At 55.8% G+C, this 13,871-nt stretch overlaps 1 protein-coding gene across 3 annotated transcripts in view; it reads right to left on the bottom strand.

The window, feature by feature from the left end:
* The window catches only part of IGSF21 (immunoglobin superfamily member 21), a 92,268-nt gene that overhangs the window by 40,774 nt on the left and 37,623 nt on the right, over positions 1–13,871 (bottom strand). The window contains exon 1 of one of the 3 annotated variants that reach the window (XM_064171961.1): positions 3,306–3,336. The exons of the other annotated variants lie outside the window; for them this stretch is intronic. Coding sequence (XP_064028031.1) covers positions 3,306–3,321 — 16 coding nt within the window. The 5' untranslated portion in view covers positions 3,322–3,336. Of the gene's footprint in view, positions 1–3,305; positions 3,337–13,871 lie in introns of those variants that run through there. 3 annotated transcript variants of the gene reach the window in all.

Below are 13,871 nucleotides of genomic sequence, written 5' to 3'. Positions count from 1 at the left end.
AGCTGCATTCTAGGTGAGGATGGCACATGGGCAAGCTCATCAGCATGGCATCTTCTCTCCTTGCAGCAATCCATTCTGGCTGCTCCTGAAGTATCAACTGGCCATGGCACTTGGGGACAGGATTGAATGGCCATGGTGGTCTTAGACTTGGTGATCTTGGAGAGCTCTGACAATCAAAACAATGCTGTGAACTGGGTCAAGTTCTGCCTGACATATATCAGCTTATGGGCACCAAAAGGCAAGGAGCAACCACTCCACTGCTTCTCCCCCCCCCCCCCACCCAAGCTTTGCAGACCTCCCCACTTTCACCCAAAAAAAGCCTGGGCTGCAGGTTTTGAGGCTTATCTTGGTCCATGCCCAATGCCCTGATCCCACCTTTGCCACCTGCAGCCTCATGCCCATCTTTAATAGAATCAGAGAATCAGGCAGGTTGGCAGAGAGCTCCAAGCTCAGCCAGCACAACCTAGCACCCAGCCCTGCCCAACCAACCACACCATGGCACTCAGTGCCCCAGCCAGCCTTGGCTGCAACACCTCCAGCCACACAGACTCCACCACCTCCCTGGGCAGCCCATTCCAATGCCAAGCACTCTCTCTGACAACAACTTCCTAACAACAGCCAGCCTCAACCTGCCCTGCCACAGCTTCAGGCTGTGTCCCTTTCTTCTGTTGCTGGCTGCCTGGCAGCAGAGCCCAACCCCACCTGGCTACAGCCTCCCTGCAGGCAGCTGCAGACAGCAATGAGCTCTGCCCTGAGCCTCCTCTGCTGCAGGCTGCACCCCCCCAGCTCCCTCAGCCTCTCCTCACAGGGCTGTGCTCCAGGCCCCTCCCCAGCCTTGCTGCCCTTCTCTCAACACCTTCCAGCACCTCAACATCTCTCTGCAATTCAGGAGCCCCAAACTGGACAGAACACTGAAGGGTTTTTCTCCACCATCATCTGCCCCATGCTGGCTCTCTTCCCACTTCAGACCAAGTTCTTCCACCTTGTGCTTCCTTCCCAACTGGCTAAATCACTCATTTCTCCTGGGAATGGGTCCAACAAATTCATCAGAGGATGTGCAAAGCCCTGGCTGTGGTTTTATAGCCCAAGCCTTGGCTGACATCCTGCTGCTTCTTCATCTCCTCCAGGGCTGGCTGCAGGATCTGTGCTCACAGCAAAAGGAAATCAGAGCACGAGAGGCTCTGACTGGCTGCTTTGTCCCTGCTTCTCCTCAATTTGCAGCTCTGGTAGGAGCAGGCAGGGGCAGGAGGGCAGCCCAATTGCATCTCTATTTTATCCCCTTCTATTTCCTCCAGCTGCTGGAAGATGCCAGATTGACAACCCAGCAGATCCAGGTCTTTCTTCAGCACTCTATCTCTGACAGCACCCATTTGACACCATCTGTAACCAGGACACCCCAAAGCAGCCCTTCAGCCACCTCAAAAAGCCATTTCCCCCCAAACCTCTCCTTCAGATTACATCAGGTGGAAAAGCAACCCCTGGAGTGGCCTGGAAAATGGGAGCACACTTGGGAATGGGGCTGCAGAAACCAAGAGTCCTTTGCAGGAGGTGCCCTAAGAGGGCAAGGAGATCCCATATAGAATCCCAGCAGCCCAGCAGGGTGGGGTTGGAAAGGACCTCTGGAGGTCATCCAGTCCAACCCTCCTGCTAAAGCAGGGTCAACCACAGCAGCCTGCCCAGGAGCACCATGGCCAGGGGGGGTTGGAAGCTCTCCACACAAGGAGACTCCACAACCTCTCTGGGCAGCCTGCTCCAGGCTCCAGCACCCTCACACCAAAGAAGTTGCTTCTCCTGCTCAAGTGGAGCCTCCTGGGTTCCAGTTTGTGCCTCCTGCTCATTGTCCTGTCCCTGGGCACCACTGCCAAGAGTCTGGCCCAGCCTCTTGCCCCCCACAGCTCCTTCAGCTCTTGCTGAGCATTGCTCAGCTCCCCTCTGGGGCTGCTCTTCTGCAGGCTCTCAGCCCCAGGCCTCTCAGCCTTTGCTCCTCACAGAGCTACTCCAGGCCCCTCAGCATCCTTGCAGCCCCTGTTGGGCTCTCTCCAGCAGTTCCCTGTCTCTCTTGAAGGGGGGATCCCAGAACTGGACCCAGGACTCCAGATGTGGCCTCCCTAGAGCAGAGTAGAGGGGGAGGAGAACCTCCCTCAACCTGCTGCCCACACTCTTCTTCATCCACCCCAGGAGACCATTTGCTTTCTTGACCACAAGAGCACATTGCTGGCTCAGGGATAACTTCTTAGCTCATGGATAACTTCTTACCTACCCAGATTTCAGGTCCTTCTCCCTGGAGCTCCTTCCTACCAGGTCACTCCTCACCTAGGCAGGCACAGGAGGTTCCTCCTCTCAAGGGGCAGGACTCTACCCTTGTGCTTGCTGAATTTCCTGAGGCTCCTCTGCCCAAACTCTGCAGCCAGTCCCACAGGCAGTGCTTTCAGGCTCTCAGCTCTTGTAAAACAAGTTGTTGGTGTTTTCTGCAACAAACCTCAGCCACGACCTGTGGGAGATCACGCTGCACACACACGTGTCTGCTGCAGCAGCACAGCAGCCTGGCCTGGAATATTGAGCATGGAGCTCACAAACTCCAGACATTATCTTTCTGATGCTTTTTTGTTCCTGGGAGGAGAGGCTGTGCCTGCAAAAGCAGCTTTGCTGCTGCAATCAGCCACAAGCCCTATCAGGAGAGGCCACACCTGGAGTGCTGTGTCCAGTTCTGGGCTCCTGAATTGCAGAGAGCTGTTGAGGTGCTGGAAGGTGTTTGGAGAAGGGCAGCAAGGCTGGGGAGGGGCCTGGAGCACAGCCCTGTGAGGAGAGGCTGAGGGAGCTGGGGGGTGCAGCCTGCAGAAGAGCAGGCTCAGGGCAGAGCTGATTGCTGCCTGCAGCTGCCTGCAGGGAGGCTGTAGCCAGGTGGGGTTGGGCTTTGCTGCCAGGAAGACAGCAACAGAAGAAGGGGCCCCAGGCTGAAGCTGTGGCAGGGCAGGCTGAGGCTGGATGTTGTTAGGAAGTTGTTGTCAGAGAGAGTGATTGGCATTGGAATGGGCTGCCCAGGGAGGTGGTGGAGTCTGTGTGGCTGGAGGTGTTGCAGCCAAGGCTGGCTGGGGCACTGAGTGCCATGGTGTGGTTGGTTGGGCAGGGCTGGGTGCTAGGTTGGGCTGGCTGAGCTTGGAGCTCTCTGCCAACCTGGTTCATTCCATGATATTAAGAACATTTCTGTCCTGCAGGTCAGGCACTGGCACAGACTGCCCAGGGAGGTGCTGGAGTGCCCATCCCTGGAGGTGTTCAAAAACTGTGTGGCCATGGCACTGGGAGACCTGGTTTGATGCCCATGGTGGTGCTGGGCTGCTGGTTGGACTGGGTGATCTTGGAGAGCTTTTCCAACCCAAACAATTCTGTGCTTCTGTGATTGATTCCATGATTCCAGATGATTGATTCTTTGATTCCAGGTGATTGATTCCTTGACTCCAGATGATTGACTCTATGATTCCAGATGATTGATTCTATGGTTTCAGAGGAGGGCCACAAAGATGCTCAGAGGGGTGGAGCACCTCTTCTATGAGGACAGGCTACAAGACTTGGCACTCTTCAGCCTGGAGAAGAGAAAGCTTCAAGGAGACCTTGGAGTGGCCTTCCAGCATCTGAAGGGGGCCATGGTGGTGCTGGGTTGCTGGTTGGAGTGGATCATCTTCGAGGGCTTTTCCAACCCAAGCATTTCTATGATTCTCTGATTTCATCTCTGCAGTTGGTGACCCAAATCCTCCTCACCAGCCACATTCATTCAGCACCAGCTCCTTCCCAGCCTGCCTGCTGGGCTGCCAGGGGTTTATTTTCACAGGCTAAAGCAAGGATTAAGCCTTGCGGCTGCCAACGCTGCTTGCAGTCCCCTCCGACTGGGGGGTTTCACAGATGCAGAGAGGCCAGGGAGGAGGAGGAAGAGGAGGAGGGACAGGAGGAAGGTCAGACAAGGTCTCCCAGCAGCTGCCCCAATTCCCCTTGCTTTGCTTTTGACATTTCCAAAAGCAAGATGAGCAACAGGCACGGGAAGCAGAGGGGAGGGGGAAGGAGCAAACGCTCTGCAGCGCGGCGGCGGCTGCCAAAAACAGAGCAAGGGGAGAACAGAGCAGCTCCAGGGATGGAGGCTCCACACGTGCAGAAAAGCTCTGCCTGTTCATCAACCAGCCCTGAGAGCCTCCAGCAGAGATTACATCTCCCTCCTGCCCTCCTCTCCACCCCCTCCCCTCCAAGCTTGGATCAGCAGCCTGATTAAACAAAGCCGGCAGCAGGAGCGAGGGGTGATGGAGGCAGGGTTCAGAGAGCAGGATGGAGGTGCAGGAGGTCCTGGCTCCTACCCACAGCACCTCTGCTTGGGTTGCTAAGCCCTCTTCCCATGGCATTGCACTCCATAGAATCATGGAGTCAGGGAACACCTCCAAGATCATCGAGTCCAACCATCAATCAGCACCACCGTGGCCACCAAGCCATGTCTGTGTCCTCAAGTGCCGTGGCCAGAGGCTTCCTGAACACCTCCAGGGATGGAGGCTCCACCACCTCCCTGGGCAGCCTCTGCCAATGGGCACAGCCTTGTAGGAAGGAAATTGTTCCTTCTATCCAACTATGTCCCCATGTGCCACAGCCACAGGTTGCTTTTCCTCATGTCCAACCTAAACCTCCCCTGCCATAGTTTCAGGGCATTTCTCCTTGCCTTATCATTTGTTCCCCAGCACAAGAGCACAACCCCCACCTGGCTCCAACCTCCTCTCAGGCAGTTGTAGAGATCCAGAAGGTCTCCCTTTAGCCTCCTTTTCTCCAGGCTCAACACCCCCAGCTCCCTCAGCTGCTCCTCCCCAGACACTTTCTTGTCCTTCTCTCAACACACTCCAGGCTCTCAATGTCCTTCTTGGAGTGAGTGGCCCAAAACTGAACCCAGGACTCAAGTTGTGGCCTCACCAATGCCTAGTCCAGGGGGGACAATCCCAGTCCTGCTCCTGCTGGCCACACTATTTCTACTCTGGTCTTCTTGGCCACCTGGGTACACACTGATTCATTTCCAGCCACTGTGGACCTGCACCCTGAGGTCTGTGCCTACTGGGCAGTTTCCAGCCACTCTGCCCCAAGCCTGGAGCACTGCTAGGGGGTTGATGTGCCCAAGTGCAGCACCTGGCACTGTATTTCAGGCCCTCTGCACAGCAATGGGCAGCTGGAGCATCCCCATCCCTATTCAGCCAAGTGTTTTGGTGGTGTTTAGACCAACATGGCCAAGCTGGGGGCAGCCACAACCTCTGCTAACATGCAGCTAATGCCTTGCCCCAAGCAGGTACCTAAGCAAATCCTCCTGCAAGCATGTTCCAAACCTGCATCTCCTACCTGGCCCCAAAAAAACCCAAAGCCAAAATGAGCTTTCTTGTTTCTCTGTTCTCTCTCATAGAATCAAGCAGGTTGGAAGAGAGCTCCAAGCTCAGCCAGCCCAACCTAGCACCCAGCCCTGCCCAACCAACCACACCATGGCACTCAGTGCCCCAGCCAGCCTTGGCTGCAACACCTCCAGCCACACAGACTCCACCACCTCCCTGGGCAGCCCATTCCAATGCCAATCACTCTCTCTGACAACAACTTCCTAACAACATCCAGCCTCAACCTGCCCTGCCACAGCTTCAGCCTGAGGCCCCTTCTTCTGTTGCTGGCTGCCTGGCAGCAGAGCCCAACCCCACCTGGCTACAGCCTCCCTGCAGGCAGCTGCAGACAGCAATGAGCTCTGCCCTGAGCCTCCTCTGCTGCAGCCTGCACCCCCCCAGCTCCCTCAGCTTCTCCTCACAGGGCTGTGCTCCAGGCCCCTCCCCAGCCTTGCTGCCCTTCTCTCAACACCTTCCAGCACCTCAACAGCTCTCTGCAATTCAGGAGCCCACAACTGGACACAGCACTGAAGGTGTGGCCTGAGCAGTGCTGAGCACAGGGACAGAAGAACCTCCCTTGTCCTGCTGCCCACACTGCTCCTGAGCCAGCCCAGGATGCCATTGGCTCTGCTGCCCACCTGGGCACTGCTGCCTCCTCTGCAGCTCCTCTCTGCCAGCACCCCCAGCTGCCTCTCTGCCTGGCTGCTCTCAGCCACTCTGGCCCCAGCCTGTAGTGCTGCTTGGGGTTGTTGTGGCCCAAGTGCAGAACCCTGTGCTGCAAACAGACTCTGTTAGCATTGAGGCTGCAGCCCCACAGCTCCCCACAGTAATCCCAGCTCAGATGTGCTTGGAGGACATCTGCTCCTTAAAAATACCAGAGCATAACCATGGAATGCTGCATGGCAAAGCCATGGGGTCTGGAGCTCCATGATTATTGCACAGGTGCTGGGGAAGGGCTGAAGACTGATGCTGGAGCCCCAGCAATGACTAGGTGGGGAGGGAAGCTGGTGCTGGAACCTCATCAATGACTGGGTGGGGAGGGAGGATTATGCTGGAGCCTCAGCAGTGACTGAGAGGGGAGGGAGGCTGATGCTGGAGCCTCATCAACGACTGGGTGGGGAGAGAGGCTGATGCCAAAGCCCCAGCAATGACTGGGAGGGGAGGGAGGCTGATGCTGGAGCCTCATCAATGACTGGGTGGGGAGGGACGTTGATGTTGGAGCCTCAGCAATGACTGAGAGGGGAGGGAGGCTGATGCCAAAGCCCCAGCAATGACTGGGAGGGAAGGGAAGGTGAAATCCCAACTGCTCAAGAGCATCATCTATCCAAATTCCCAGCAAAATCACACCAGTAGACAGGGAAAAGAAGGATGGAAAGAGCAGCAGAGGAACAGATGCACAGTCCCTCAAGGAGCCAGCCCTCCTCCCTCCCCCATCCCCCCCAAATGCTAAGGTTGTGTGGAAAGGAGGGGGGAAAAGCAGGGAAAATAAAGCCAGGCACCAAAACCTAACCCAAGGATCCAGATGGAGCCGTCCAAAGCCTGCTGTTTCGCGGCGGCTGACGTGCGAATCCCATCCCTTGTCCCCCACCCCTCCTGCTCTGCTCCCTCTGCTTTCTGACAGCCAAGGATGGCAAAATGTCACCACTCTTCAAAGTCACCACTTTGGGCCTTTCTTTCACTTAGAGGTTTAAGATTTACTCGGGGGGGAGGAGGGAAAGCAACCAGCAGTGACAGATAGTGCTGAACGTGGAGGAGTGTTTAGATGAGGGCTGAGCATCGCATCTGTGCCTCCAGAAGGGGAGTCCAACCCCACTTCTCCATCCTCATAGGATCACAGGAGCACAGGATCACAAGGTCACAGGCTCACAGGATGTTAGGGGTGGGAAGGGACCCAAGGAGATCATCCAGTCCAACCCCCCTGCCACAGCAGGACAATCCTATCTAACACAGATCACCCAGGAACACATCCAGACAGGGCTGGAAAGGCTCCAGAGAAGGAGACTCCACAACCTCTCTGGGCAGCCTGTGCCAGGGCTCTGGGACCCCTCCAGGAGAGAAGTTCTCCCTTGTGCTGAGCTGGAACCTCCTGTGCTGCAGCTTCCATCCATTGCTCCTTGTCCTAAGTTCTCATCCAAGACAGCATTGAACACCTCCAGGGAGGGGACATCCACAGCCTCCTGGGCAACCTGCTCCAGTGTCCCTCCAAAGGATCAGAGATCACAGGATGTCAGGGGTTGGAAGGCACCCAAAGATCTCATCCAGTCCAACCCCCCCTGCCACAGCAGGACCACACAATCCAGCTCAGGGCACACAGGTACACATCCAGACAGGCCTGGAAAGGCTCCAGAGAAGGAGACTCCACAACCTCTCTGGGCAGCCTGTGCCAGGGCTCTGGGACCCTTCCAGAAGAGAAATTCCCCCTTGTGCTGAGCTGGAACCTCCTGTGCTGCAGCTTCCATCCACTGCTGCTTGTCCTATCCCAGGGAGCAGTGAGCAGAGCCTGTCCCCATCCTCCTCCACGCCAACAGTAGCCCAGAGGCAGCTCTGAAGCTTGAGGTTGTTCTGCTTCCCCTTTGCTCTTTTTAAGGACCATCTTTTGGAGTGAAAGCTGCACCAGGCCACCCTCTGATTCGATTCTCACCTCTGGAAATTCAGCCCTCTGATTAGCTGGCATCCCTGGGGAGAGAGGAATATTTGTGCTGGGGAGGGGGTGGGAATTCTTCCAGCAGCCAGTTAGAGGGGAAAAGGGGGAGGAAAAGGGGGAGGAAAAGAGCAGGAGGGGGAAGGGAGAGATAAACGAAATGTCCTTTGAAATGGGGAGTGACACATTAATGAAAGGAGCAGAGTGTAACATGCTCGCCGCTTTCAATTACAAAAGAGCAGCCGGGGAGGAGGTTGGGCTCAACCTGGCTGTGGAAGGAGGAGGATGTGGTTGGATGCTTCCACCGAGAGGCTGGTGGAAAGCCCCAGCCCTGTCCCAGCTGAACATCCTATAGGGATGTGTCTTTGGTGATGATCTTCAATGGGGAGGAGTGGATGAAATCAGGAGCAGTGTGGGCAGCAGGACAAGGGAGCTGCTTCTGCCCCTGTGCTCAGCACTGCTCAGGCCACACCTTGAGTGCTGTGTCCAGTTCTGGGCCCCTCAATTCAAGAGAGATGTTGAGGTGCTGGAACATGTCCAGAAAAGGACAACGAAGCTGGTGAGGGGCCTGGAGCACAAACCCTATGAGGAGAGGCTGAGGGAGCTGGGGGTGTGCAGCCTGGAGAAGAGGAGGCTCAGGGGTGATCTTATTACTGTCTACAACTACCTGAAGGGACATTGTAGCCAGGTGGGGGTTGGCCTCTTCTCCCAGGTAACCAGCAGTAGAACAAGGGGACACAGTCTCAAGTTGTGCCAGGGGAGGTCTAGGCTGGATGTTAGGAAGAAGTTCTTCACAGAGAGAGTGATTGGCATTGGAATGGGCTGCCCAGGGAGGTGGTGGAGGCACTGTCCCTGGGGGTCTTCAAGCAAAGCCTGGATGAGGCACTTAGTGCCATGGTCTGGTTGATTGGATAGGGCTGGGTGCTAGGTTGGACTGGATGAGCTTGGAGGTCTCTTCCAGCCTGCTTGATTCTATGATTCTATGAAATCCGCCTGCCCCACTGCCCCCTACCAGGGCCAGGTCCCTCTGCAGGGCTCTGCTACCCTCCAACAGCTCCACAGCTGCTCCTGCCTTGGTGCCATCTGCAAACTCACTGATGCTGGACTCAGTCCCCTGCTCCAGATCAGCAGTAAAGACACTGAACAGGACTGTGCCCAGCACTGATCCTTGGGGCACAGCACCAGTGACTGGCTGGATAAACCTGCCAAGCCCAACATGTCCCAGCAGAAGCTCCCAATGTCTCCACTCAGCACTTCCCTTTCTGTTTGGACCAAATTCAGCTTTCACTCCTTTGGTCAACATCTTCACTAACAACAGAGAGGACTCTCAGCCAGTCTTGTGATAGAGTGAAACTGGGAGGAGTGGTTGATGCCCTCCCCCAGGCTGGGCTGGCACTCAGCCAGACCTGGCCAGGCTGCAGAGCTGGGCAGAGGAACCTCCTGAAGTTCAACCAGGGCGAGGGTAGAGTCTTGCCCCTGGGGAGGAAGAACCTCCTGCAGCAGTACAGGTGAGGAGAGAAAGACCTGGGAGTGCTGGGGCACAAGTTCACCATCAGCCAGAAGTGTGCCCTCATGGCCAAGATGGCAAATGGGTGGCCTGGGGTGCATGAAGAGTGTGGTTAGCAGGTGGAGGAAGCTTCTCCTCCCCCACTACTCTGCCACAGTGAGGACACATCCAGGGAGGGAGCATCCACAACCTCCCTGGGCAACCTGTGCCAGTCTCTTCCCACCCCCACTCTCAAGAATTACTTCCTCATCTCCAGTCTCAATCTTCCCCCTCCCAGCTCACAGCCATTGCTCCTCATCCTATCTCTCCAAGCTCTTGCCCAAAGTCCCTCCCCAGCTCTCCTGCAGCCCCTTCAGGCACTGCAAGGCTGCTCTAAGGTCTCCCTGGAGCCTTCTCTTCACCAGGCTGAACAGCCCCAACCCTCCCAGCCTGTCCCCATAGGGAAGGTTCTTCAGCCCTCTGACCAACTTTGTGTCCTCCTCTGGCCCTCCTCCAGCACTTCCACATCCCTGCAGTGCTGAGGGCCCCCAAAATTGGATGCAGCACTCTGGTTGAGGTCTCACAAGAGCAGAGCAGAAGGGAAACCAATCCCTTCCCTTCACCCTGCTGGCCACAACTCCTTTAGCTGCAGCCCAGGATCGAGTTGGCCATCCCAAACTAAAGCAGGGCACGATCCCATGGCCCATTTTCACCCAGAGGAAGAGGATGGCTGACACCAGGAGAGGTAGAAAGGTTCATGGCCGTGGGGGGGGGGGGGGGGGGGCCCTGGGGACCCTGCTGCAGGAGGAGGCTGAGGAGCATTAAGCAAACTCACTCTGACTTGCAGCACTTTGCAACATCTTGTTCATTAAAGATTAAACTGCAGCAGTTGCTCCTGTTCCTGTGAGCACAGCAAACACTGTCTCACTCCTTCCCTCCTTCTCTCCCTCCTTCTTTTTCTCCCTCCCCAGCTCCACCTATGCTTTATTTATGACATTCCAGCCTGATTTACTATTCCAACAGCTTGCTCCTTCTCTTTCCTTAACCCAGGAGGGTCAAAAGGCAAGAAGCAGAGGAGGACTCACAGCTGTCCCAATTTCAGAGTGGCCAAATTCTTGCTGATTCTTCAGTTGTTCCTCCTGGAAAGGTTCCCCACTGATCTATTTCGTTGATTTTTATGTGGAGGAATAACAGCAAGAGGGATGGGATGTGAGAGATGGATACAGAGAGGGAGATGGACCTTTTGCACAGGGAAAGAGGAATCATGGAGTGAATGTCCAGTGGGAGTGCAGCCCAGAGAGCAACTCTGTGCTGGGCTGCAGCCAGAGCAGTGTGGGCACAGGGCAAGGGAGAGGATTCTGCCTCTTGGCTCTGCTCTCCTCAGACTTCACCTCCAGCTCTGGGTGCAGTTCTGGAGCCCCCAGCACAAGCAGGACATGGAAGGGTTGGAGCCAGCCCAGAGGAGGCCACAAAGATGCTGAGAGGGCTGCAGCAGCTCTGCTCTGAGCACAGGCTGAGAGAGTTGGGGCTGTGCAGGCTGGAGAAGAGAAGGCTTGGAGGAGAGCTTGGAGTGGCCTTGCAGGATGTGCAGGGGGCTGCAGGAGGGCTGGGGAGGGACTATTGAGAAGGTCTGGGAATGGCAGGAGGAGGAGGAATGGGAACAGGTTGCCCAGGGAGGTTGTGGCTGCTCCACCCAAGGAGATCATCCAGTCCAACCCTCCTGACAGAGCAGGACCACACAATCCAGCTCAGGGCACCTAGAAACACATCCAGACAGGCCTGGAAAGGCTCCAGGGAAGGGGACTCCACAACCTCTCTGGGCAGCCTGTGCCAGGGCTCTGGGACCCTTCCAGGAGAGAAATTCTCTCTTGTGCTGAGCTGGAACCTCCTGTGCTGCAGCTTCCATCCACTGCTGCTTGTCCTGTGCCAGGAAGCAGAGCCTGTCCCCCCCTCCTGACCCTCAGCCCTCAGATACTTATAAACATTCATTAAATCCCCTCTCAAGCTGCCCCTTGTGTGGAGCTGTTACCTCCTGTGCTGCAAAGAAGCCTTCCTCCAAGCCTTCTCCTCTCCAGGCTGCACAGCCCCAACTCTCTCAGCCTGTCCTTACAGCAGAGCTGCTGCAGCCCTCTCAGCATCCTCTTTACCCTCCTCTGGACTCACTAATCCCTATCCTTGTCCTTCTGCTGCTGCTCCAAGGCAGGGCTGCTGGTGGCCTCCTTGGCCAGCTGGGCAGACACTTCCTCGTGTTCCAAGGGAGAGGACCGAGTTAAGAATGCCTCCATCCCCTGCAGCGAGGAAGAGCCCTGCCGGCAGGGAGCAAATTGCATTAATGCTGTGTAAAGAGGATCTTAAGAGGGCCAAGCAAACAATTAAGGGCCGGTAATTAAAATTCATCTTCCTTCACACCGCGGTGTGTTAAAGTACAAACATTTAATTAGGTGCCTCTTACCTCGCCCATCTGCATAAGTGGGAGGAAGCTCTCTGCAGCTGGATCGCTAATCATCCTTTATGGGTGGAGGAGGAGGAGGGTGGAGGGATAGGAGAGGGGGTGGGTGGGGGAGGGGCTGTTGCTTGACCAAACCATAGAATCAATCAGAGAATCATAGAATCAGGCAGGTTGGCAGAGAGCTCCAAGCTCAGCCAGCCCAACCTAGCACCCAGCCCTGCCCAACCCACCAGACCGTGGCACTCAGTGCCAACCTAGCTCCCTGCCCTGGCTAATCAACCAGACCATAGAATCATAGAATCATAGAATCAGCCAGGTTGGAAGAGACCTCCAAGATTATCCAGTCCAACCTAGCACCCAGCCCTAACCAATCAACTAGACCATGGCACTAAGTGCCTCATCCAGTCTTTTCTTGAAGACCCCCAGGGACTAAGTGTCCAATCCAGCCTTGGCTTCAACATCTTCAGGGATGGGGACTCCACCACCTCCCTGGGCAGCCTGTTCCCATGTCTGACCTGCAGGACAGAAATGTTCCTTAATATCATAGAATCATAGAACTAACAGGTTGGCAGAGAGCTCCAAGCTCAGCCAGCACAACCTAGCACCCAGCCCTGGCCAACCAACCACACCATGGCACTCAGTGCCCCAGCCAGCCTTGGCTGCAACATCTCCAGCCACACAGACTCCACCACCTCCCTGGGCAGCCCATTCCAATGCCAAGCACTCTCTCTGACAACAACTTCCTAACAACATCCAGCCTCAACCTGCCCTGACACAGCTTCAGCCTGGGGCCCCTTCTTCTGCACCCGGCTGCCTGGCAGCAGAGCCCAACCCCACCTGGCTACAGCCTCCCTGCAGGCAGCTGCAGACAGCAATGAGCTCTGCCCTGAGCCTCCTCTGCTGCAGGCTGCACACCCCCAGCTCCCTCAGCCTCTCCTCACAGAGCTCTGCTCCAGGCACCCTCATTTTGTTGCTGCTTGCCTGGCACTCTGGGACATGGTTTGATGCCCATGGAGGTGTTGGGTTGATGGTTGGAGTGGATGATTGTGGAGTGCTTTTCCAACCCAAACAATTCTGTGATGCTATGATTGATTCTGTGGCTCCAAATGATTGATTCTATGATTTCAGAGGAGGCCACCAAGATGCTGAGAGGGCTGCAGCAGCTCTGCTCTGAGCACAGGCTGAGAGAGTTGGGGCTGTGCAGGCTGGAGAAGAGAAGGTTTGGAGGAGAGCTTGGAGTGGCCTTGCAGGATCTGCAGGGGGCTGTAAGAGGGCTGGGGAAGGACTATTGACAAGATCTGATGATGAGAGGAGGAGGAGAAATGGGTTTGAAGTGGCAGAGGGGAGATTGAAAGTGGATGTGAGGAAGAAGTTGTTTGCAGTGAGGGTGGTGAGACACTGGCAGAGGTTGAGGGTGGTGAGACACTGGCACAGGTTTCCCAGGGAGGTTGTGGAGCACAGAAGCACCCAATGTGATCTTTGATCTGTGCTTCTGTGCTCCACAGCCTCCCTGGAGGTGTTCAGGACCAGGCTGGATGAGACCTTGAGTGACCTGTTCTAGTGGGAGGTGTCCCTGCCTATGACAGAGGGATGGAACTGGCTGAGCTTTGAGGTCCCTTTCCAACCTAAACCATTCTATGATTCTATGATGCTATCTCTGCAGTTTATGATCTAAATCCTCCCCACCAGCCACACTCATTCAGGACCAGCTCCTTCCCAGCCTGAAGGGAGCTTAGAGTTCTGTAGAGGATTGGTTTCTTCTCACAGGCAACAAAGCCACAGGCCAAGAGGAAAGAGCTTTAGTTTGCCCCAGGGGAGGTTCAGGTGGAATATTAGGAACAATTTCTTCCCAGCAAGGATTCCCAAGGCCTGTAAGAGGCTGCCCAAGGTGGCAATGATGTCACCATCTCTGGA

The sequence above is a fragment of the Pogoniulus pusillus genome, chromosome 36, assembly GCF_015220805.1.
Source record: "Pogoniulus pusillus isolate bPogPus1 chromosome 36, bPogPus1.pri, whole genome shotgun sequence".
Lineage (NCBI taxonomy): Eukaryota > Metazoa > Chordata > Aves > Piciformes > Lybiidae > Pogoniulus > Pogoniulus pusillus.
This window is presented reverse-complemented; position numbering and strand designations above follow the sequence as displayed.